The 26,653-nt window shown below is 36.3% G+C and overlaps 2 protein-coding genes across 3 annotated transcripts in view; one reads left to right on the forward strand and one right to left on the reverse strand.

The window, feature by feature from the left end:
• The window catches only part of LOC129748543 (uncharacterized), a 54,490-nt gene extending 43,908 nt beyond the window's left edge, over window positions 1–10,582 (forward strand). Inside the window, exons 5-8 of the mRNA XM_055743200.1 lie at window positions 4,177–4,339; window positions 9,904–10,025; window positions 10,108–10,248; window positions 10,308–10,582. Of these exons, the coding sequence (XP_055599175.1) occupies window positions 4,177–4,339; window positions 9,904–10,025; window positions 10,108–10,248; window positions 10,308–10,581 (700 nt within the window). The 3' untranslated portion in view covers window position 10,582. The remainder of the gene's footprint in view (window positions 1–4,176; window positions 4,340–9,903; window positions 10,026–10,107; window positions 10,249–10,307) is intronic.
• Window positions 1–26,653, reverse strand: part of LOC129748529 (uncharacterized) — a 443,948-nt gene that overhangs the window by 241,752 nt on the left and 175,543 nt on the right. Inside the window, exon 1 of one of the 2 annotated variants that reach the window (XM_055743192.1) lies at window positions 10,619–10,758. The exons of the other annotated variant lie outside the window; for it this stretch is intronic. The gene's annotated coding sequence lies outside the window, so the exon portion shown is untranslated. Of the gene's footprint in view, window positions 1–10,618; window positions 10,759–26,653 lie in introns of those variants that run through there. 2 annotated transcript variants of the gene reach the window in all.

Genomic DNA, 26,653 nt, shown 5'->3' on the forward strand with positions numbered 1-26,653 from the left:
CAGGATTTGATTTCGGGGCACGCGATCAAGCATCATACAAGAAACAACTCTCTTAACAGACAAATTGTGCGTTGAAGACAACTTCTGATTATCAACTCTAGACGGATGGGGGAAAACCGGTCCAAAGAACGATTCTCTCAAAACAACTCCTCCTATCAATTAATGTTGTGTTGTACATTATGCATGTCATAAAGAAAAAAAAAAAGATTTGAACAATTTTCGTTTGGAACAATCATAATGATGAAAGACTTCTTATCACAGCACAGTCTGTGAGGAGGTTTGAGGTTCAAGGTTTTTGTCTACTGATTTTGACTCACGCATAGATCTAAAAACTGCAATTTTGAATATTTCACTGAAATAAAAATTGTCAAAATTGTCGAAATTGACAAAATTGTCAAAATTGTCAAGATTGTCAAAATTGTCAAAATTGTCAAAATTGTCAAAATTGTCAAAATTGTCAAAATTGTCAAAATTGTCAAAATTGTCAAAATTGTCAAAATTGTCAAAATTGTCAAAATTGTCAAAATTGTCAAAATTGTCAAAATTGTCAAAATTGTCAAAATTGTCAAAATTGTCAAAATTGTCAAAATTGTCAAAATAGTCAAAATTGTAAAAATTGTCAAAATTGTCAAAATTTTCAAAATTGTCAAAATTGTCAAAATTGTCACAATTGTCAAAACTGTCAAAATTATCAAAATTATCAAAATTGTCAAAATTGTCAAAATTGTCAAAATTGTCAAAATTGTCAAAATTGTCAAAATTGTCAAAATTGTCAAAATTGTCAAAATTGTCAAAATTGACGAAATTGTCAAAATTGTCAAAATTGTCAAAATTGTCAAAATTGTCAAAATTGTCAAAATTGTCAAAATTGTCAAAATTGTCAAAATTGTCAAAATTGTCAAAATTGTCAAAATTGTCAAAATTGTCAAAATTGTCAAAATTGTCAAAATTGTCAAAATTGTCAAAATTGTAAAAATTGTCAAAATTGTCAAAATTGTCAAAATTGTCAAAAATGTGAAAATGGTCAAACTTGTCAAAATTGTCAAAATTGTCAAAATTGTCAAAATTGTCAAAATTGTCAAAATTGTCAAAATTGTCAAAATTGTCAAAATTGTCAAAATTGTCAAAATTGTCAAAATTGTCAAAATTGTCAAAATTGTCAAAATTGTCAAAATTGTCAAAATTATCAAAATTGTCAAAATTGTCAAAATTATCAAAATTGTCAAAATTGTCAAAATTGTCAAAATTGTCAAAATTGTCACAATTGTCAAAATTGTCAAAATTGTCAAAATTGTCAAAATTGTCAAAATTGTCAAAATTGTCAAAATTGTCAAAATTGTCAAAATTGTCAAAATTGTCAAAATTGTCAAAATTGTCAAAATTGTCAAAATTGTCAAAATTGTCAAAATTGTCAAAATTGTCAAAATTGTCAAAATTGTCAAATTTGTCAAAATTGTCGAAATTGTCAAAATTGTCAAAATTGTCAAAATTGTCAAAATTGTCAAAATTGTCAAAATTGTCAAAATTGTCAAAATTGTCAAAATTGTCAAAATTGTCAAAATTGTCAAAATTGTCAAAATTGTCAAAATTGTCAAAATTGTCAAAATTGTCAAAATTGTCAAAATTGTCAAAATTGTCAAAATTGTCAAAATTGTCAAAATTGTCAAAATAGTCAAAATTGTAAAAATTGTCAAAATTGTCAAAATTTTCAAAATTGTCAAAATTGTCAAAATTGTCAAAATTGTCACAATTGTCAAAATTGTCAAAATTATCAAAATTATCAAAATTGTCAAAATTGTCAAAATTGTCAAAATTGTCAAAATTGTCAAAATTGTCAAAATTGTCAAAATTGTCAAAATTGACGAAATTGTCAAAATTGTCAAAATTGTCAAAATTGTCAAAATTGTCAAAATTGTCAAAATAGTCAAAATTGTAAAAATTGTCAAAATTGTCAAAATTGTCAAAATTGTCAAAATTGTCAAAATTGTCAAAATTGTCAAAATTTTCAAAATTTTCAAAATGGTCAAAATTGTCAAAATTGTCAAAATTGTCAAAATTGTCAAAATTGTCAAAATTGTCAAAATTGTCAAAATTGTCAAAATTGTCAAAATTGTCAAAATTGTCAAAATTGTCAAAATTGTCAAAATTGTCAAAATTGTCAAAATTGTCAGTCAAAATTGTCAAAATTGTCAAAATTATCAAAATTGTCAAAATTGTCAAAATTGTCAAAATTGTCAAAATTGTCACAATTGTCAAAATTGTCAAAATTGTCAAAATTGTCAAAATTGTCAAAATTGTCAAAATTGTCAAAATTGTCAAAATTGTCAAAATTGTCAAAATTGTCAAAATTGTCAAAATTGTCAAAATTGTCAAAATTGTCAAAATTGTCAAAATTGTCAAAATTGTCAAAATTGTCAAAATTGTCAAAATTGTCAAAATTGTCAAAATTGTCAAAATTGTCAAAATTGTCAAAATTGTCAAAATTGTCAAAATTGTCAAAATTGTCAAAATTGTCAAAATTGTCAAAATTGTCAAAATTGTCAAAATTGTCAAAATTGTCAAAATTGTCAAAATTGTCAAAATTGTCAAAATTGTCAAAATTGTCAAAATTGTCAAAATTGTCAAAATTGTCAAAATTGTAAAAATTGTCAAAATTGTCAAAATTGTCAAAATTGTCAAAATTGTCAAAATTGTCAAAATTGTCAAAATTGTCAAAATTGTCAAAATTGTCAAAATTGTCGAAATTGTCAAATCTGTCAAAATTGTCACAATTGTCAAAATTGTCAAAATTGTCAAAATTATCAAAATTGTCAAAATTGTCAAAATTGTCAAAATTGTCAAAATTGTCAAAATTGTCAAAATTGTCAAAATTGTCAAAATTGTCAAAATTGTCAAAATTGTCAAAATTGTCAAAATTGTCAAAATTGTCAAATTTGTCTAAATTGTCGAAATTGTCAAAATTGTCAAAATTGTCAAAATTGTCAAAATTGTCAAAATTGTCAAAATTGTCAAAATTGTCAAAATTGTCAAAATTGTCAAAATTGTCAAAATTGTCAAAATTGTCAAAATTGTCAAAATTGTCAAAATTGTCAAAATTGTCAAAATTGTCAAAATTTTCAAAATTGTCAAAATTGTCAAAATTGTCAAAATTGTCAAAATTGTCAAAATTGTCAAAATTGTCAAAATTGTCAAAATTGTCAAAATTGTCAAAATTGTCAAAATTGTCAAAATTGTCAAAATTGTCAAAATTGTCAAAATTGTCAAAATTGTCAAAATTGTCAAAATTGTCAAAATTGTCAAAATTGTCAAAATTGTCAAAATTGTCAAAATTGTAAAAATTGTAAAAATTGTAAAAATTGTCAAAATTGTCAAAATTGTCAAAATTGTCAAAATTGTCAAAATTGTCAAAATTGTCAAAGTTGTCAAAATTGTCAAAATTGTCAAAATTGTCAAAATTGTCAAAGTTGTTTAAATGTGACTTTTGATTTTTTTGCATGGCGACCGTTAAAAAAGGCTTTAGATTTCACCTATCTGCATTACTTTTTTTTTCTTATTTCAAAACTTTTCTTTTTTGGAAAAATTTTCCAAAAAAGTCCTTCTTAAAAAAATTTGTCGAAATTATTAATCATTTCTGATTGCAATTTTTCTTATTAAATTTTTTCTAAAATAATTTCATTAGAACAAATCATAAGTGCCACTGAATACGAACGATTGCAAATCGAAAACGATCAGTGTGCTACAGGGTAGAGAAAAAAAACGTTACAATTAGAAAAGTTTTTGTTGCCAATCGTTTTATTCCTGTCTTCTTAGGACTTGATTAAAGCTACCATTTTATTGCTGCTCGACTTTTTCAACGCGCCACAAAAGTAAAGGAACGGAGTTCAAAAAGTTCCCCAGTCGAGCCCCCTACGTCGGAACGATTCATTCTGATTTCGCTCGGAAAATAAATTAATTAGCCAGCTTATTTATGGGCCCCGGCTTCCGACCTTTCCCGGCTTGCACTTTCCGGTTCCGGGGCTTTAAAGTGTCGCCCAGCTGGTTTAATTTTTCCCGGAAATGATCCAACAACAATTTTCCATTCCAGCGACGGTACTCGATTATGTGTGAATAATCTGCTGGTGCAATTCAGCAAAATTTCATCAACTAACAAAGCTAAGTTTTTTTTTGTTGTTGCAGCATTTTGTTCATCCTGTGGAGTGTCTACTGTATGCACCTCTGCATTTTTTACCAGTCCAAAATGATCGATATCCTGACGAGACCCCCGGGACAGCGCCAGATTTCGACCCTCGGGGAGCTGATCCAGTCCGAGATGGCCGTTGGATTTCCGGAAAACTTTGTGGTGAGTGCCCCTGCCCCGTCGCAATGATGATGGAACTGTTTTTATTTGGTGCTTATTTTTGAAAACTTACAACCGAAAATGAAACAGAAAAAAAATGGTGCTTCAAAATGCCAAAGTTCAGAGAACACTTTCCAAGCAAGCAAGTAAGCTTGTTAGCGTGAACTCATCATTAGAGTAACATAGGTCGGTCCAAAAGGTTCAAAGGCTGCTGCATTCTTCGGGAGGAAGCGGAACAGAATAGAATGATGAGCAGAAAAAAGACCCTCGAACAAGAAAAGACCGGAAATCGGTTGAAAAACGACGTCGGAAGTAGCTGCGAAACTTGGAGCAAACGGTCAGTTTTTGCTTCTTCCACGGACTTGGTTCAACTTTCTTTTTTTTACCTCCGAGGGGAATCGCTCAAATTTGTACCCTATTAGCCGGAACTCTGTTCGGAAAGTTTTTAGAATTTTTTTCGGACTTGCATCCCGGATTTTTCAACATTGATATTCGCCGAGAACGATCATTTTGAAGAACAGCAAATTGAAGGCAACAACTTAATTCAGTTTAATTAATTTTATATGGCGTCTGTAAAAAAAAAATGAATAAAAAGCCTAAAATTGTTCGATCTTTGAAAAGGGCATTTCATGAATATTATCCTGAGAGGAAATGACGTTCAAAATGTAGATTCGTTTTCCATCCTCTCTGATTTGAATTTCCGATAAATTCATCCCAATTTTGTGTTTTGAAATGAGGTGTTATTTTATCGCACCGAAATGAAGATACCCATAATATTAAAAAAAAACTTGAGACTCTTTAAAAATTTTCGAAAGTTTTCGAACATCGTTCATGATTTTTATAACCTAATTCGGAATCTTACAGAGAAAGTCACGTATGATGTTTTACTATAAAGTTATTGAACACGTTTTATTGCTGACTTTTAATCCTCATCCGTTTCTGAAATTTTAACTCGTTACAGTCCCTGGATTCTAAAAACATACTTCGGATAAAAGACTGTTCCACTGATCAATAACGGAATGCTACAAAAAATCCACTTTGAGTCCAAGAAAGCTAAAGTTAGATGCTATACGTTGCACTTTAAGCTATATATATATATTTTAAATTTTTTAAACATTATGACCATAAAAAAATGAGAAAAAGTGGTGCAAAAACCGTACTTCCCAATCAATGATCCGTCAAAATGGTTAAAGTCACTCCAGATAAATTTTGAAAAAATGATATGAAAGTTGATGTTATATTGCACATTTTTGCTTTTCAGATTGTCAAAATACGAAACACATAATTTTTGACGAATTTTCACAGTAGCTGTTCTTTCGAACATTTTGTCAATTTGCAGTTTTTTTAAAGATTATCTTGCACTTAAGTTCAACATTGCACTGGATTTTGAGTATATTGACGCAACATTTTCACAATCAATGTTGATTCACCAGAGAGCTAATTTCATACAGATTCCAGTGGTCTTTTCCAAAATTGGTATGAAAATAGCTTTCTGGTGAATATCAATTAATTGCGTAAATTTTGTGTCAATATACTCAAAACCCAGTGTTAAGTTGTACTTTAGTGCAAGAAAATCTTCAAAAAACTGCAAATTGACAAAAAGTTCGAAATAAAGCTACCTTTAAAAATTCGTCAAAAATTATATGTTTCGTATTTTAATAATCTAAAATTGCGAGAATGTGCCAAATTACGTCAACTTTCCAATCCGCATTTCAAAGTTTACATGATATGACTTGAACAATTTTGACGGTTCATTGATTGAAAAGTACGGCTTTATACCACTTTTTTATGTTTTTTTTTGTGGTCATGGTTTTGGAACTCCAGAGAGTCCCCTCAGGAACTCCAGAGAGTCCCCTCAGGAACTCCAGAGAGTCCCCTCAGGAACTCCAGAGAGTCCCCTCAGGAACTCCAGAGAGTCCCCTCAGGAACTCCAGAGAGTCCCCTCAGGAACTCCAGAGAGTCCCCTCAGGAACTCCAGAGAGTCCCCTCAGGAACTCCAGAGAGACCCCTCAGGAACTCCAGAGAGTCCCCTCAGGAACTCCAGAGAGTCCCCTCAGGAACTCCAGAGAGTCCCCTCAGGAACTCCAGAGAGTCCCCTCAGGAACTCCAGAGAGTCCCCTCAGGAACTCCAGAGAGTCCCCTCAGGAACTCCAGAGAGTCCCCTCAGGAACTCCAGAGAGTCCCCTCAGGAACTCCAGAGAGTCCCCTCAGGAACTCCAGAGAGTCCCCTCAGGAACTCCAGAGAGTCCCCTCAGGAACTTCAGAGAGTCCCCTCAGGAACTCCAGAGAGTCCCCTCAGGAACTCCAGAGAGTCCCCTCAGGAACTCCAGAGAGTCCCCTCAGGAACTCCAGAGAGTCCCCTCAGGAACTCCAGAGAGTCCCCTCAGGAACTCCAGAGAGTCCCCTCAGGAACTCCAGAGAGTCCCCTCAGGAACTCCAGAGAGTCCCCTCAGGAACTCCAGAGAGTCCCCTCAGGAACTCCAGAGAGTCCCCTCAGGAACTCCAGAGAGTCCCCTCAGGAACTCCAGAGAGTCCCCTCAGGAACTCCAGAGAGTCCCCTCAGGAACTCCAGAGCGTCCCCTTAGGAACTCCAGAGAGTCCCCTCAGGAACTCCAGAGAGTCCCCTCAGAAACTCCAGAGAGTCCCCTCAGGAACTCCAGAGAGTCCCCTCAGGAACTCCAGAGAGTCCCCTCAGGGACTCCAGAGAGTCCCCTCAGGGACTCCAGAGAGTCCCCTCAGGGACTCCAGAGAATCCCCTGAGGGACTCCAGAGAGTCCCCTGAGGGACTCCAGAGAGTCCCCTGAGGGACTCCAGAGAGTCCCCTGAGGGACTCCAGAGAGTCCCCTCAGGAACTCCAGAGAGTCCCCTCAGGAACTCCAGAGAGTCCCCTCAGGAACTCCAGAGAGTACCCTCAGGAACTCCAGAGAGTACCCTCAGGAACTCCAGAGAGTCCCCTCAGGAACTCCAGAGAGTCCCCTGAGGAACTCCAGAGAGTCCCCTCAGGAACTCCAGAGAGTCCCCTCAGGAACTCCAGAGAGTCCCCTCAGGAACTCCAGAGAGTCCCCTCAGGAACTCCAGAGAGTCCTCTAAGGAACTTCAAAGTGTTCTCAGGAGCTCTAGTCAGACTTCTCAGTCTTTTTTGTTATTCCGACATGTACAGTCATAAATTTTCAGTATCTTTTCTTAACTCTTTTTTTATTTTGATTTTTATTGAGGAATCATGCGTTTAAATTACTACTATTTCTCACAGTAGTTATTTGAAGATTCATAAAAAAACTATTTGATATTTTTGTTTTTCATTTGAAAATAACGAACTTATTAAAAAATCAACTACGTTATGTTCGATTTGTAAAAATACGACCATCTGGAGAATCAAAACCAGTTTGCCCTTTTAAAATTTTCAAAAAATCATAATTTGTGACGTGATTTAGCTCATTCGACAGGACAGCTTGGAATTGGAAAACGAGTTGAGAAGCCAGACTAAGTTATTGATGAGAAACGAAGCGATTCGAGAGGACAGCTTGAAATTGAAAGACGAGTTGAGAGGACAGCCTGAGTGTTAATGAAAAGGCATGCGAGTTGAAAGGACAGCTTGAAATCGAATGGCGAGTTGAGAGGACAGCCTAAGTTTTTATTAAGAAACCAAGCGTGTCGAGAGGACAGCTTGAAATCGAAAGGCGATTTAAGAGGACAGCCTGAGTAATTGATGATAAAAAAAACATGCAAGTTTGTAGAACAGCTTGAAATCGGAAGGCGAGTTGAGAGGACAGCCTAAGTTATTGATAAGAAATGAAGCGATTCGAGAGGTCCACTTGAAATCGAAAGGGAAGTTTGGAGGACAGCCTGTATAGTTTATTAGAAAACAGGCGAGTTGAGAAGACAGCCTAAGTATTTGATGAGAAATGAAGCGATTCGAGAGGACAGCTTGAAATCACAAGACGAGTTGAGAGAACAGCTTGAGTAATTAGTGAAAAAACAATCAAGTTTAGAGGACAGCTTGAAATCGGAAGGCGATTCGAGAGGACTGCTTAGTTTTTGGAGAGAAATCAAGCAAGTCGAGAGGACAGCTTGGAATCAAAAGGCGAGTTGAGAAGACAGCCTGAGTAATTGATGAAGAAAAAACAAACAAGTTTATAGAACAGCTTGAAATCGGAAGGCGAGTTGAGAGGACATCCTAAGTTATTGATGAGAAATGAAGCGATTCGTGAGGTCCACTTGAAATCGAAAGGCGAATTTGGAGTACAGACTGTATAATCAATAAAAAAAACAAGCGAGTTGAGAAGATAGCTTGAAATCGAAAGGCGAGTTGAGAAGACAGCCTAAGTATTCGATGAGAAATGAAGCGAGTAGAGAACAGTTGGAAATCGCAAGCCAAGTTGAGAGAACAGCTTGAGTAATTAGTGAAAAAAACAAGTAAGTTGATAGGACAGCTTAGAATCGGAAAGCGATTTGAGAGGACCGCTTAGTTAATGAAGAGAAACCAAGCAAGTCGAGAGGACCACTTGAAATCAAAAGGCCAGTTTATAGGATAGCCTGAGTAATTTATAAAAAAAAACAAGCGAGTCGAGATGAGAGCATGCAATTAAGTGGTGAGTTGAGAGGATAGCCTAAGTAATTGATAAGAAATTAAGCGAGTTGAGAGGACAGCTTGAAATCGAAAGTCCAAGTTATTGATGAGAAATCAAGCGAGTGGAGAGGATTATTTGAAATCCAAAGGCGAGTTAGGAAGACAGCCTGAGTAATTAATGAGAAAACAAGTGAGTCGAGAAGACAGCTTGAAATCGAAAGGCAAATTGAGAGGACAGCCTAAGTTATTGATAAGAAATTAAGTGAATTGAGCAGACAGCTTGAAATCGAAAGGCGAGTTGAGTGGACGGCCTGAGTAATTATTGAGAATACAAGCGAGTTAAGGAGACAGCTTGAATTCGAAAGGCGAGTTGAGAGGACGGCCTAATGAGAAATCTAGCGAGTCGAGATGACAGCTTAAAATCGGAAGGCGAGTCGAGAGGACAGCCTCAGTTATTGATAAGAAATGAAGCGATTCGAGAGGACAGCTTGGAATCAGAAGGCGAGTTGAGAAGACAGCTTGAGTATTTAATGAAAAAATAAGCGAGTCGAGAGGACAACCTGAAATCAAAAGATGGGTTGAGAGGACAGCCTGATTAATCGATGAAAAAAACAAGCAAATTGAGAGAACAGCTTGAAATCGAAGGGTGAGTTGAGAGGACGGCTTAAACTTTAAATGAGAAATCATTTGAGTCGAGAGGACAGCTTGAAATCGAAGGGCAAGTTGAGTGACAGCTTCAGTTATTTGTAATAATTCCAAGCGTATTGAAAGAACAGCTTGAAATTCACATCAGTAGCTAAGGCTCACCTCTCAACTCGCCTGTCCTCTCAATTCGCTTAATCTATCATTAAAAACTTAGGCTGGATCCTGCCAGGAGTCGAAACCGAGAATCATCTGGAAGCGGATGACTGGAAGAGTTACATTCATTTGTTTTCTGTTAGAAAAGCAGATACCTAAGAAATAATGGAACATTATTTCCTTTTTTTTGCTTTTGTTTTAGATTCACCTGGAGCGCCTCAACAGTAGCGAAATTGACGAAATTTTAAAACGAAGAATTGAGTGCACTGCTGAGTCCTGCTTGAGCCGTCTGGAGCATGGATCGTTCGCTACCATGGGCAATAGGTGTGTTCAAAATTCAAAGGGAATTCAAAATCTTTTTCAATCATTGTTATCGAAAAAAATGGTTGTTTTTTGGAAATTTCAGAATGTACCTCCAATATTCGGCCGCCCATCAGATTCGAGCCACCCGGTTCTACCAGCTGCATGAGCTGGTGGCCCGCAGCTTTGTGCAGATGATCATGAAGAAGGGTCTGCCGCTGCGGGATCACATCAATAAGAAAATTCGGTTTGTTAGATGTTTCCATTTTTGTTTTTGAAATATTGTTTTGAGAAATCATTTTTTAGGTCCATGGTGGAGGCTGGCTATTTCGTTGCAGTGGAACGGGTTTTCTACGCCATGACTCAGAGCGCATCGATGGCTTCGAACCAGGAAAGATCTGTCGAAGTTCGTTCTCTGACTTTGGAACACTTTCAGGGCGCCTTTCTGATCCTGGCTATCGGAAGTGGGCTAGCATTTTTCGCTGTGATAGCAGAACTCATAGTTGGAAAGTTTACGGGAGCCAAGCTTCAAGAAGCGATGTTGAAACCGAAGGCTCCGTTCAAACCTTTTGTTCATTAAATTACCTAATCTGTGAAGATTATCAGTTCAAACTTACCTCTACACATCATGGATGGGCCCGTGACACTCCCGGATGTCAATATCCTTGGCCCGGACGTAGCAGCACGGAGGCACCGGATCGACGGCGGCCGACGTCATCGTTTTCTCGATCTCAATCTGCACAAAGTCCACCGGCGATGGATCATCACATCCCACTTCTTGCACTCCCACAACACTTCCCTCCCCAAGTCCTCGCTGCTGTGATACCACCAGCACCCCCTCAAACTCTCCCTCCCCCGCCTCATTCTCGTCATCGTGCAAAAAGTTTTGCGGATTCTGCACCAGATGGAGCTGCGGCTGCGGCACCAAAATTGGCGGCTGTTCCAGATGACCCACGCAGCAGGCACACATGGGTGGCGGCGGCAGGGCCCCTCCTCCCAGCAGCGGTGAGCCCTCCCTCAGACTTAGAATCTCCTCCAGGCTGATGCCGGTGCACTCGGCCAGCAGCTCCCGGTCGTCCTCGAGCGGATTGTGGAACCGATGATTGCCGATCGCGACGTCCGCCGCACTCAGCAGCGATCCGACGCTGTACCGCCGGAAGCGAACTTTTTCCCCGGTGCAAGTGGTCGTGTAACCGGACGACGACGACGAAGAAGAAGAGGACGAACAGCCGCCGGAAGTCGCGGCGGCCATCTTGTGGGCGGCTCTACTGCTGCTGAGGGCCGGCGGCGGCAAATAGTATACCAGACAGGTGACGCCCACCAGAAACAGGAAGAATATGAACACGATGTCGAACATGAGCAGCGAGTTCAGCGTCATCAGCTGCATAGCTTGGGGCGGGGACGCAAAGGCGGCGGCCAGGAGCGTTTCCTCGGCCTCGTCGGGGTCCACGGCGGCGACGGCGACGGCGACGCTTTGACGTTTCGAGTCTAGGAGTCTAGAGAGGTTGCATCCCGATAATTTGCAGCATTTTACTCACTTTTTTTCGGGGTCACTTTTAAACGGTATACGTAGCACTTTTCCCCAGACATTAGCTTGTGTTAGTTCACGCTTTACTTTCGATAACAAAACATTTTAAACATGTAGTTTTTCACTAACATCGGTAATTTGTTCGACGGTGTAACTTGTAGTAGTAGTGCTTGTTGTTGTCTGTTTAGCATTGAACACAATCATTTCCTGGTTAGTTTTAGAAAGGTTTTTTTTTGTTTTTCATGCAGTCTTTTCTTGTTGACCTATCCAAAAATAAACCTGTTGAAAGTTGTGTACAAAATTCAATTAAACATTCTATGTTCGAATTGTGGATCTGGAAAAGCATCACTGAGAATTTCGTTTTCTGATCACAAGCAATCAGAAGTGACGAATTAACATCAATAAAGGATAAAAATCACATTTTCACTAACGGAACGAAAGAGAAAAAGCTGTTTGATTTTCTGTTATGAAATCAAGACCCAACAACGAGCATAAATGATGCAGAAGGGATTTGTATGTACGCTGTTATTAACCCCAACCCCCAGTCTCTGCATGAGGTGCGGTCCTAGACATGGGAAGGAAGGGGGGGGGGGGGGGGGGGGGGGTTGTTGATTTTCCAAATTTTGCAGGTTTGCAAATGAGTCTTCAATATTTGTCTTCAAAAATTGTAATTAAAACAACCAAACTTTCAGACTCAGGGTTTTCTTCTTTAAATCTAAAGCTGAGTTTCTAATTTAAATTTCAATTATAATTGTCTGGGTGAGTTAGATGCAGTATCAGTGAAAGAATTGATTAAATTATAAAATCCAATCCAGTTGATCAAAAATCTCAAAAAAATATTTCGAATGTCCAAAGCTATTGCCTTTGGAGAAAATACGCGATATATAATGGGAAAGATTTATTTCCCAGTGGTAAATTTGAAACATAAGCACATTTTTGCGTCCTGAACTTGCTCTTTTAGTCAGATTTTGTGTATCAGTTCTAGTTTACGGGACATGGCGCTATGAGTTTTGGGAATAATCAGTTTAGTGTGATATCAATCATTGATCACTGAAGAAGTTACTAACCAACATACATCAAAAACAAAAAAAAACTTAGGTACCAACAGTTGAAAACATTGCAAAACCGACAAAAATCTTGAAAAAATTATAAAAATGACAAAAATGACAAAAATGACAAAAATGACAAAAATGACAAAAATGACAAAAATGACAAAAATGACAAAAATGACAAAAATGACAAAAATGACAAAAATGACAAAAATGACAAAAATGACAAAAATGACAAAAATGACAAAAATGACAAAAATGACAAAAATGACAAAAATGACAAAAATGACAAAAATGACAAAAATGACAAAAATGACAAAAATGACAAAAATGACAAAAATGACAAAAATGACAAAAATGACAAAAATGACAAAAATGACAAAAATGACAAAAATGACAAAAATGACAAAAATGACAAAAATGACAAAAATGACAAAAATGACAAAAATGACAAAAATGACAAAAATGACAAAAATGACAAAAATGACAAAAATGACAAAAATGACAAAAATGACAAAAATGACAAAAATGACAAAAATGACAAAAATGACAAAAATGACAAAAATGACAAAAATGACAAAAATGACAAAAATGACAAAAATGACAAAAATGACAAAAATGACAAAAATGACAAAAATGACAAAAATGACAAAAATGACAAAAATGACAAAAATGACAAAAATGACAAAAATGACAAAAATGACAAAAATGACAAAAATGACAAAAATGACAAAAATGACAAAAATGACAAAAATGACAAAAATGACAAAAATGACAAAAATGACAAAAATGACAAAAATGACAAAAATGACAAAAATGACAAAAATGACAAAAATGACAAAAATGACAAAAATGACAAAAATGACAAAAATGACAAAAATGACAAAAATGACAAAAATGACAAAAATGACAAAAATGACAAAAATGACAAAAATGACAAAAATGACAAAAATGACAAAAATGACAAAAATGACAAAAATGACAAAAATGACAAAAATGACAAAAATGACAAAAATGACAAAAATGACAAAAATGACAAAAATGACAAAAATGACAAAAATGACAAAAATGACAAAAATGACAAAAATGACAAAAATGACAAAAATGACAAAAATGACAAAAATGACAAAAATGACAAAAATGACAAAAATGACAAAAATGACAAAAATGACAAAAATGACAAAAATGACAAAAATGACAAAAATGACAAAAATGACAAAAATGAAAAAAATGACAAAAATGACAAAAATGACAAAAATGACAAAAATGACAAAAATGACAATAATGACAAAAATGACAAAAATGACAAAAATGACAAAAATGACAAAAATGACAAAAATGACAAAAATGACAAAAATGACAAAAATGACAAAAATGACAAAAATGACAAAAATGACAAAAATGACAAAAATGACAAAAATGACAAAAATGACAAAAATGACAAAAATGACAAAAATGACAAAAATGACAAAAATGACAAAAACGACAAAAATTACAAAATTGACAAAAATGACAAAAATGACAAAAATGACAAAAATGACAAAAATGACAAAAATGACAAAAATGACAAAAATGACAAAAATAACAAAAATGATAAATATGTCAAAAATGACAAAAATGACAAAAATGACAAAAATGACAAAAATTACAAAAATTACAAAACAGACAAAAATGACAAAAATGACAAAAACGACAAAAATGACAAAAATGACAAAAATGACAAAAATGACAAAAATGACAAAAATGACAAAAATGACAAAAATGACAAAAATTACGAAAATGACAAAAATGACAAAAATGACAAAAACGACAAAAATGACAGAAATAACAAAAATTACAAAAATTTGATTTGATTGAGCATAGAAACAAGATTTTTTCAAAAGAAATTTAAGGTTTCCTGATAATAATTATTCTATGTTCAAAGCAATTAAGCTCAATTCACCAGATTTTTTTTAGCAATTTTAAAGATTTCAACCATCAATGAAAGTAAGGTTCCTATTATGTACTTAATGATTCCTTATACAAATCTAGATTACCATTTTAAATTTTTTTAAAAATTTATTTTTTGAGTAAAAATATGACAGAAAAAAATGGCCTTCATCATGAAACGGTTCAATCTCAATAATAATTCCTGATCGAGATTCAAATTATTTATATTTATCTAAACATTTCATATCAATTTTCTAAATGTTTTTAAAGAAATCGAATTTTTGAATTCAGAGCTTCTATTTGAAATCATTTACTGAATCATTATACCCCAGTTCTTAAATATCAAGGCCGGATAAGGGGGGGGGGGGGGGTTAAAGGGGCAATTGCTCAAGGCTTCCCCCTCTCCCTGAGGAAAAAAGTATAACATTTCTTTAAACATACTGCTTAAAGCTTTAGAAATCTATCCAAACAAGAATTGAAACGAGAAAACTAGAATTAAAACGTAAAATATAATAAGTAAGGAGGTTCCAGTGAAATCATATTTCTAACAGTTTCATTATAATATAAGTTAAGGGGACCCCCTAGAACCAGAATTGCAGATTTTTTCCCACATTTTTGTTGGTTGGGCAAATCAGTACAAATATTTTCAAAACCTAGACAAATCTGGGCATTTGGTTTTGAATTGTTTTACTCAAAATTCGAACAAATCAAATCCAGCGATCATTCGAAAAAAAAAAAATACTACAAAGTGACCAGCACCAAACACCTCATATTTTCATTTTTTATCGAAACTTGTCAAAAACGTTCGAATAGTTTTTAAAACTACAAAAAACAAACAATTTAAAGATAACTGAAGGAAATTTAGACCAGTTTGTTTTTTATTTAAGCCAGATCATAGTTTGCTTTTTTTGTCCGATGAAAACTATGAAAAAAAATATTCTTTGAGTCACTCACTAGGAGTTATTCTAGAATATTTTATTATTTTTAAAAGAATTTTAAACCAATCATGGAATTTTTTAAACAATTTTAAACCAATCATTATTTTTTCAATTTGAAATATTTTTCCCATCCACTTTGTAAGAATGCAAAAGATGAAAAATGCAAAATTACTGTAATTTTTTCGATCGCTGTTGAAATTTGCACTTTTATTCTAAAATTATTCTGTAACCATGTTATTTTATAGTTGATCAATCTCAAATTATTATTGATCATAAAAATTTACTCATAATTGAATTCCAAATTTTGTTAAGTGATAACTATGAATATGATTCTAATCTTATTTACTTCCAGATTTATGATTCTGTGTCTTGAACATTTGGCCACTTATAGAAATCTATTCGACAAAAGTTTCTGTTGTTTATGTAATATTTGATCTGATGAGAATCTTATTCTTCATACACACAAAATTGTGCGTTCCCTCTTAGCCTTCGTCGATGTCGGACGTGTTCCACTCTCGATCATCGATCAAAAGGCAGCGAATTTTTTTTTTTCGATAAAGTGTTGTGCAGCGCGCGGTGATGAGCCCATCACCGGGTGACCATCCAAACCGGACCATTCCGGAATGGATGGATCCCCAAAATTTGCACGGTCGGTTATATTACCTAACGCTTCAAGGTAAAGCTAAAGAACTTCCAAAAAACCCGTTCTTGATTGGACGTTCCATCGAGAACTTTGCGGGTAAAATTGAGGGCGCCTTTTACGATAAATCTCGAAAATGGTACGTGCTCAAGATAAGGAACAAGGACCAAGGAAGAAAGCTGACAACATTATCAACTCTACTGGATGGTACACCGATTGTCATAGGTCGTCATCCTAGTTTAAACCAGCGGAAATTAGTGGTCACCTGTCGAGAAGTTGATGGAATGGATGACAAACTTTTGTTGGAAGAACTAGCGCCTCAAAAAATAATCGATGTTCGCCGCATAACCAAAAAAACCCCAGCAGGAATCATAGGTACATCAACGCTAATTCTTACAATCAACAGCACCATCATTCCGGAATTTATAAATTTCGGTCTCCTTCGAGTTCGCACGCGCATTTACTATTCGCAGCCTCTGTTATGCCGACAATGCTTGCAGTACGGCCACCCTAAAAGCCGTTGCAAGAATCAGTTGGCTTGCAAAAATTGTTCTGAAACTCACGAAAGTGCTAACTGCCGTGTCGAACCCTTTTGTGGAAATTGCAAATCACCAGGTCATTCCCCCTTGGACAGAAAGTGCCCCATTTGGACAGCAGAATCTGCAGCACTCAAACTCAGCACAGATAAAAACGTTCCAATCAACGAAGCCCGAAGAATAGTACACACGAGCAGCAACTCAACCAGCTACGCACATGTAGTAAAAACGAGCCAGAACCAACAGACTACCCAGAACACAACACAACAGCAACAACTCCAACAAAAAGAAGCACCAAACCAACAGACGAGCTTGAACCAGAAAAGAACGCACACTCCAGCAACACCACAATCTTTTCAAACTGATGGCATCAGTTTGGATGCAGATTCCCCGCCTCGGAAACGGACCCCCCTTCCAACCTCTCTTCCAACAACTTCGACAGGAGAAGTTGTCGCTGAAGATATGGTTAAAAAAAATACATCTTCTCGATCAATCGTGACACGGAGCATGCAGCAGGTGCGACCACCAGAGATACCCAAATAACCCCTTCCCCTCATATCCTTCCACTTCCTATTTCCTTTCTTACCACTTTCCAAATCGTTTAATAAAAAATGACCCTCGGCACATAATTACTTTTTATAAGTTAAAGGCCTAATAAACGTTAAGAAATAAAAAAAAAAAAAAAAAAAAAAAAAAACAAAATTGTGGTTCTGACGAAAATTCGGTTTCAAATTTTACTCTTGAACTCATTTATCTGTATCTGTTTGTAATTTGTCTTTATTTCCATTTATTTTTCTGATTTTTAACTGTTATTTCTGGCAAACACGAGGCTTTCTTCAGAGATTTTCAAAATTCAATATAGAATCATGCACGTATAAAACCGGATATTCTGGAAACGTACTGAATATACGTTTCCAATGTCTCCATATTTTTAAAAATATATGTTTTCTCTGGGATGGCATATGAAAAAAAATGATAGGGGCCCCCCGGAAAAAATTACACCGGGCCCCCCGAAGGCTTAATCCGGCCCTGTTGAATACTGAACTGCAATTAACAAATATTTAAAAAAAAATCTAATGAACATGAGCCTTATTTAAAAAAAGATTTTTATTTGAATCTGATTCTTACACGATAATCATAAATATTAAGGCTTTTCTATTACGATTTGAAATTCATACCATAGTTTTCCCAAAATAAATTCTTATTTTAAAAAGAAAAACTAAATCTTCATTTAGAATTTGGAATCTTATTTAAATTTTTTTTTATCACAAAAATGTTTCAAAACCATGCGTATCAACATTGGAAACTTTGGAAGCAAATCAGAAAGTTTTAACTTTAAAAAAGAGAAAAGTTTTCAAATTGGGCTGCCTTCGTAAGTTAAATGAATTTTAACTATAAATATGATTAAAATTATTAGTTGCGAGAACTAAAAAGCTGGTTAAAATGGCAAAGTTTGAAAGTTACTGAAAATATGTTCATTCCATGCTAATTTTGATGTAATTCTTTGCCTTTATAAATTGAATTCACTGATGAATGTTTCTTTCATATCAATGTTCCATAAAATTTCCTTAATTAAGTTATTTTTAAAAAAAATCTACTTTTCAAAAGTCTTTGGACAGCAGGGTCCATATTGCTTATCTTCTCTAATAATGTCTGGGATTCCTACCTTAGGTCTAAGACTAAATTTGCATTTCAGTTTTTTTTCTATGTCATAACGGTGATCCAATATTGGTTTTGAATTGCGAAATCTATTTCTACTGTTTTTTTTTATTGATAATTCTGAAACATTCTATTGCAACGAGTTTGCTAAAGACTGCAAAAAGAGTAGAGATTTTGAAAAAATAGTTGTAACTGCGCAAACAGAGAGCACACAAATTTATGTTTTCACCTGAAAAGTAATCTGATATAGGTTATTTCAAATTGGAAATAATAGATTTTGGGAAAAAAATGCTTCCTGCGAACCTTTATAGAAAAATATCGTTTCCCAATTTATAAAGTACTGATTTTGAATAAAATCCGTTTTGCATTAACTTTTGACATGTGATGAGGAGTTTGTGTTTGAATGGTTAGGGGAGAATGAGGATACTTGATCCCTGGGGATACTTGATTCCTTAGCTAACTCTCCAATCTGGAATGTCGTACAAAGATCAAATGTCCTAGAAAAATGTGCCAAATGGAACAAAACAGCAATGGTTGAAGCTCAAAAAATTTTAACAAAATAAGCTTTTGGGTTATTGAACTTTGTTTGAAAAATTTCACAAAATGTGACGTGAAGATCTTTTTTCATCATTTTAAAATGTTCATAACATGGAAATACTATAACAAAAATATTAATTTCAATACATCAATCTTTCGAGTGTTAAATTAACTTCAAAATACAATATTTTCAAAGCGATGGAATACTCCCAACTTTTTTTCAGAAAATGTTTTCTAAAATGTTGATTATGGGTACAATTGATCCCTAATATTTGGGTACAAAAGATCCCGGTTTATTCTTCTTCTCAATGGATCGTGGTCGTTGCTGATTACGAGATTACTAATATTTATCCAATAGCTAATATTCATCCATAATTTATCTGAAGAAAATGGCTAAAATAATTGGTTTTCTCTTGTTTATAAAAAATTGCGCCCGTAAGTAAATATGCAATGTCTTAAGAGTCGAGAATAAGCTATAGAATTTTTTTCTGACAATTATAGATTATAGACAAACATGACCAAAATAGTCAATTAACATTCTATCTTGGGGTTTTGTTTGATTTTTTCCATGGATAAGGGCTTCCAGAATAAAGGATCAAGTCTCCCTTAACATCAAAAATATCGCAATTTTTTTACTCCCACGAAAATGCTTCTAGTTCATCTACGGGTTCAAGTATCGTTTTAATATTAGGAGCATAGAAACTTGAAGTTACACGTTGTCAGAAAATGTAAAAGAGTGCGAGTTGCTGAATTTTTCCAAAAAGATATGGTGAAAAAAAGAAAAGGGGATCAGGTATCCCCACTCTCCTCTATTGTATTTGGAGGCCTTTTTGCAACAATAATGCATAACATATTAAAGAGTATTTATGAATGACCCTTTTGCATGTCTAGAAAAGAAGACCCGCGTACAAATTTCATAATAATGAATCAACAGTTGACATGAACAAATTCTAAGTCGACTGATACCAAATTCGAAATCAGGTTTAGACCTTCCGTCCATGAAAAATTCCCGCGAATGAATTCTCGTCTCGATCCGATGTTAAGTAACACAATTATTGTTAATACATTAAAAAGTTAACATGGACATCTCCTTTTTCTATCGTCTCCATCCTATGATGAAATCAAACATGAAATCGTCAGAGAAATGACAAATTTAATAGTTTACAATGGTGTTGTGAATCGCAATTCCAACTGCATAGTGCAAAGATCGTATAAATTGTCTGCTGAAGTCAATTTAAATTGGACATCCGCAATGTTTGTAAATTTTTAAAATAGTTTTGAGTAAACTTGATCCCTGGGATACTAGATTCCTTCGCTGTATTTCGAAACCGGGATGTCTTACAATAACAAATGTTCTAGAAAACTTGTCTAATAGAACAAAACAAGAATTCTGATTTATCGAGTTATTGAAATTTGTTTGCAAAATTAGAAAAAAGGGGTTTAAAGATCCTTTTTATCACTTAAAAATGTTATACACATAAAAAAATAGTAAAATAAAAATTTTCATTTCAATACCTCAATCGTTGAAATATTATGTGAACTTCGTAATGCCAAATTATCAAGTTAAAGCAAACTCTTCTTTTTATCAAGACGAAGTTTTCCAAAATTTGTGTTATGGGCTTATGGGTATAATTCATCCCAAGAGTCCAAAAATGCTTTTTTTTCTCAATGGATCGTAATCATTGGTTATTGTGAAAGCACGAATATCTTTTCAATAATTAATTTTTTTTCAGTTATTTTTTGTTTAACGGAATTTTCCCAAAAAGATATGATTAAAATAAGAAAAAGGATCATGTATCCCCATGCTCCCCTATTGATGAATTCTGTCAGTTAATTTTCCCATATTGTTACCTTCAATAAATTTTTAGGATTCTCATTAGAGTGCCCCAAATGACCCGACTTTTGAAAAAGTTATACGCTGCAGGCTAAAATTGATCCTTAGCCTAGTACAAGATCTCATGCCAAATTTGGGCCAGAACGGATCACGTTTAGGGGTCGCTCAACGAGCCTAAAGTTTGTATGGGATTTTGAGACATTTTGTTCGGGAGAAACATGAAAAACCAGTTTTTCATCAATAACTTTGGTTCCCGTCGGCCGATTTCTTTCAAAAACGGGTTTTCTTAAAGCCTAAATTATGACAAATATTTCATGCAAAGACTGCATCTCGATAAAAGTTAAGATAAGAAAGTTATAAGGCTTCAAAAATGGGCTAACTTTTTTAACGGTGGTATTCAGCACTGTTAATGCGGCGTCAATATGTTCGACCGCCTCGACTCATTAACAGTGATGAATACCATCCTTAAAAAAGTTAACCCATTTTTGAAGCCTTATAACTTTCTTATCTTAACTCTAATTGAAATGCAGTCTTCGGATGAAATATTTTTCATAATTTAGGCTTTAAGAAAACCCGTTTTTGAAAGAAATCTGCCGACGGGAACCAAAGTTATTGATGAAAAACTGGTTTTTCATGTTTCTCCCGAACAAAATGTCTCAAAATCCCATACAAACTTTAGGCTCGTTGAGCGACCCCTAAACGTGATCCGATCTGGCCCAAATTTGGCATGAGATCTTGTACTAGGCCTAGGATCAATTTAAACCTGCAGCGCATAACATTTCACAGGTTTTACATTTCCCATACAAATTTGGGGCAGTCTAATTCTCATGTATACCTTTGTCGATTTCTTTGCATTTCAAAATTAATGTTCTAGTGCACACATAAACAACATCGAAATTTATAGTATAACTCAAGGCGCTGTTGCTTGAATTTAACTGGAAACCTCCTCGACAAGAACTCGTGATTGGTTTGCCAACCAAACATCCACAAATATTCGTCTGTAATTTGAGGCATCATAACTCGAGCAAACCCATGTCCCGGGAAAGATGATGGGTGAAATGAGAAAAATTGAAACTCTGTCAACAAATTGCCATTATAGTGTCGTCGTCAACTTTGTGTTTAGGGGATCACAAAGTTCGCTACCATCTCGGCTTGGTTGGGCACAAATGTCTCATTTCCCTGTCCCGAAAACTGGAACCGGTCTCGGTTTAAAGTAGTAGGTGTTAATTTTCGGCAAAACTATTTTCCCTCAAACCACGACTGTTTGGAATATTATGTTTCCATTTTCAGCCCCCCCCCCCCCCCCCCCCCCCGGGGAGGGAACTCACTCAAAAGTTGCTCCCCAAGTTCTGAGTGGGTTCCAAAATGACAAGGAAAACTGGCACACAATCGCTCAGTGTTAAATTTTCTCCGAAAACCAAACCCCATGATGGTGTCCCTGCGACTGGGAATGAAGACAAAATTGTAATTCCTCCCGGACAAATATTGACAAACTTCTCCCGTTTGTTTGAACATGAACCAACCGGTGGAAGGTTTCTGCTTTATTTTAGAGGATGTGGTGACAGCATACCTTCGGGCGTTTTTTTTTTTTGAGTTTTGAAATTTTCGGGTCCAAGTTGATGGATTGAAAGAATAAATTAAAGCTTGGTTTCAGTTGGAATATTTTCGTAGATATTTTTTGATGGAAATTTGAAAACATTTACATTGATTTCGAATCAATTGTTTTTTTTTTCTAACGAAAAAAAGAGTTGAAAAGAAAAATGCCGGAAGGCAAGCCGGATAACCATTTTGTACTGCCATTATCGATATCAGTCAATCAATGTATGCAGATTGGCTTTGTATCGGAACTTTATCTTTTCTGTAAACATGAAGGAGGGAAAATTTATCACACCAACCTCCCCTCTGTACATGTTCCCAAATTCGCCTTTCCTTTTTTCATTGATCCGTAGCTCAACCCTTTAGCTCCGGGCCTGGCGCTTTCGGAATATTGCCTTCGAACAAAATCAACTTCCAATCAATCGGTGTTCGCCATCATCATCGTCCTTCCTTCAGAGGAGCTTGGCAATATTCATTTCCTGCCTATTTTCCTTGCCATGAACGAGACTGAGCTGTGACAACGATCCATCAATACCCTTCTTCCTTTCCTCTTTTTTCAACCCTTTTTCGATCCATCTCCCTTAGGGCTACAAACATACAAAGTCACATTTTCCATGTCAAAACACATTAAGCTGGGAACTGAGTCCCACTTCTTCTTCTTCTTCTGGGATGACTCTGAAGCTGGCTCACAATAATCCGACCACAGGAAAAAAAATTGAGTTGCTCCAACGCCCTCGCCTTGCCGCAAAAATGTAACCGATCAAGTGTTGGAATTTTTTGGATGTTGGAATCACTCGAAGGAGGAGGACTCGATTACGGGAGACCCGATTTCGTAGCTCCTCAAACGATACTCATCCTTCCATTTTCGGTGTTAGAATTTCTCGGATGGGTCGGAATCGTGCCAAAGTTGACATTTTCTCCTTGCTTCCATTTTTGTCCGTTTATTGATGCCCCCTTTTTCCAGAATTTTTGCATCCCTCCATCCGACGATGAAGATTCATTGCTTCGGGGTAACTGTGCCCGCCGGTGTGGAGGATTCAATTTGGAATCGATCAATAGTTGATGGGGAATTGAAATCGGGTTCCGGTTTTTTTGTTTTTCGTTCCATCCAACCCAGGTTTCAGCTGAATTGAGATTGAGTGCAGAGGGAAAATTTGTTTGCAAAACACAAGCTCGATTGGTGGTGTAACAGGTTGGTTTCAATCTTTACCTTGCTCTTAAATATTTGTCAAAATTTTCCGGAACGAAAACTAAGAAGGATTGAAGAATACAGTAGGAGAGATTAATTTAATATAAATTTTTAAGTAATGGGCCTGATAGTATGCCAGTTATACAAAAGATAATATTTTTTTATTGAAAATTTCTTGACAGAATTTTTTTTGATAGAAATTTGCTTGATATAGAATTTGATATCGAAAAACACTAAACAATTTGATTTTTTTTTATTTTTCCTTAGTTCTATGAGTTCTGATTGCTGCTCTGGTTTTTTTTTATCAGACTATCTTAGAGCTAATGAGTCAAAGAACTCAATTTAAAAGAATTTGTTAGTTACATGTTTCATTTTGAACTTTCAAACCACTGTGTCTTTTTCGCCATACCCGGTAAAATTTTTAACAGGCTTTGTTATATCAATTTGAATCTACATGTTTTTCAACAGCACCATTATCAAATGAGTAAGAACATTTTCAAACGAGGCCCTTGGAGCCAAAACGGTATAAGTGCCTAAAACCTGATTGTTGTCTTCAGAAGACCCTTCAGAAGACCCTTCAGAAGACCCTTCAGAAGACCCTTCAGAAGACCCTTCAGAAGACCCTTCAGAAGACCCTTCAGAAGACCCTTCAGAAGACCCTTCAGAAGACCCTTCAGAAGACCCTTCAGAAGACCCTTCAGAAGACCCTTCAGAAGACCCTTCAGAAGACCCTTCAGAAGACCCTTCAGAAGACCCTTCAGAAGACCCTTCAGAAGACCCTTCAGAAGACCCTTCAGAAGACCCTTCAGAAGACCCTTCAGAAGACCCTTCAGAAGACCCTTCAGAAGACCCTTCAGAAGACCCTTCAGAAGACCCTTCAGAAGACCCTTCAGAAGACCCTTCAGAAGACCCTTCAGAAGACCCTTCAGAAGACCCTTCAGAAGACCCTTCAGAAGACCCTTCAGAAGACCCTTCAGAAGACCCTTCAGAAGACCCTTCAGAAGACCCTTCAGAAGACCCTTCAGAAGACCCTTCAGAAGACCCTTCAGAAGACCCTTCAGAAGACCCTTCAGAAGACCCTTCAGAAGACCCTTCAGAAGACCCTTCAGAAGACCCTTCAGAAGACCCTTCAGAAGACCCTTCAGAAGACCCTTCAAAAGACCCTTCAGAAGACCCTTCAAAAGACCCTTCAGAAGACCCTTCAAAAGACCCTTCAGAAGACCCTTCAGAAGACCCTTCAGAAGACCCTTCAGAAGACCCTTCAGAAGACCCTTCAGAAGACCCTTCAGAAGACCCTTCAGAAGACCCTTCAGAAGACCCTTCAGAAGACCCTTCAGAAGACCCTTCAGAAGACCCTTCAGAAGACCCTTCAGAAGACCCTTCAGAAGACCCTTCAGAAGACCCTTCAGAAGACCCTTCAGAAGACCCTTCAGAAGACCCTTCAGAAGACCCTTCAGAAGACCCTTCAGAAGACCCTTCAGAAGACCCTTCAGAAGACCCTTCAGAAGACCCTTCAGAAGACCCTTCAGAAGACCCTTCAGAAGACCCTTCAGAAGACCCTTCAGAAGACCCTTCAGAAGACCCTTCAGAAGACCCTTCAGAAGACCCTTCAGAAGACCCTTCAGAAGACCCTTCAGAAGACCCTTCAGAAGACCCTTCAGAAGACCCTTCAGAAGACCCTTCAGAAGACCCTTCAGAAGACCCTTCAGAAGACCCTTCAGAAGACCCTTCAGAAGACCCTTCAGAAGACCCTTCAGAAGACCCTTCAGAAGACCCTTCAGAAGACCCTTCAGAAGACCCTTCAGAAGACCCTTCAGAAGACCCTTCAGAAGACCCTTCAGAAGACCCTTCAGAAGACCCTTCAGAAGACCCTTCAGAAGACCCTTCAGAAGACCCTTCAGAAGACCCTTCAGAAGACCCTTCAGAAGACCCTTCAGAAGACCCTTCAGAAGACCCTTCAGAAGACCCTTCAGAAGACCCTTCAGAAGACCCTTCAGAAGACCCTTCAGAAGACCCTTCAGAAGACCCTTCAGAAGACCCTTCAGAAGACCCTTCAGAAGACCCTTCAGAAGACCCTTCAGAAGACCCTTCAGAAGACCCTTCAGAAGACCCTTCAGAAGACCCTTCAGAAGACCCTTCAGAAGACCCTTCAGAAGACCCTTCAGAAGACCCTTCAGAAGACCCTTCAGAAGACCCTTCAGAAGACCCTTCAGAAGACCCTTCAGAAGACCCTTCAGAAGACCCTTCAGAAGACCCTTCAGAAGACTAGGAAGCCAAACCAAAACATACAGCAGCAGCAGCTTTAAAATCTGTACTTCCAAAACCAATTACACTTACACTTACTAAGCCTTTTTTTTACCAGAAGGCCAAAAATCTGCGCTTCTTAAGCCATTCCGTCTTTTTTGCCGGAAGCCCAAATTAACAGACACAATCAGCAGAAGCAGCTTTAAAAATCTGCACTTGTTAAGAAAATGCTGTGTTTTTCCATCGCTAGATCAAATCAAAGCAATCAATAAGCAGCAGCAGCCTTAAAAATCTGCATTTTCTTATCCAATTCATTTTTTTTCACCAGAAAACCGCCTTAAAAATTTGCGCTTCCTGTGCTAATCCATCTTTTTCAACCGAATAATTGTCAAATGTGCCGGAACATTTTTAAATTAGTTCCTTGGAGCCAGAGAGGTATAATTGCATAATACAATATTTCGAAAAAAAAACCACGCTTTTAAGTTGTTGTATATAGTCTTCTCCACATATTTTTCGAAAATTAGAAAAACGTAGAAGTATGACAATATTCCGCTTTGACTCTCAGTGCCTCGAATAAAACACACAACTCCAGCTTATTCAAACTATTTTTATCAAGCAACTCCGTCTAGCTGGAAAATGGATCTCCAATAAGTCAACTTTAGCTTATTTTTCATCCGTTTCAGATTCCGTTTGAAGGAACCAAACGAACCAGGAAAAAATAAAGGATTCTTTTTGTCGCGTTGTGATTTTCAAACAGAGTTTTTGCTTCAATTTTTCAACGCCTTTTTCCAAGACGGTTTTCTCCCACGAGTTTCCATTTGTTTGGTTTTTTCTCTGTCTCGGATCGCTGCGCAGATATCTACTGTGTTGGGTTGCGATGGCTTTTCTCTAGGAAGTTTGTGCGTGTGTTTGGTTCGAAGAATCTTGTTTGTAAAGGCTTTTCCACACTTTTCCCCGGTCGGTGTTGGATTTT

The sequence above is a fragment of the Uranotaenia lowii genome, chromosome 1, assembly GCF_029784155.1.
Source record: "Uranotaenia lowii strain MFRU-FL chromosome 1, ASM2978415v1, whole genome shotgun sequence".
Classification (NCBI taxonomy): domain Eukaryota; kingdom Metazoa; phylum Arthropoda; class Insecta; order Diptera; family Culicidae; genus Uranotaenia; species Uranotaenia lowii.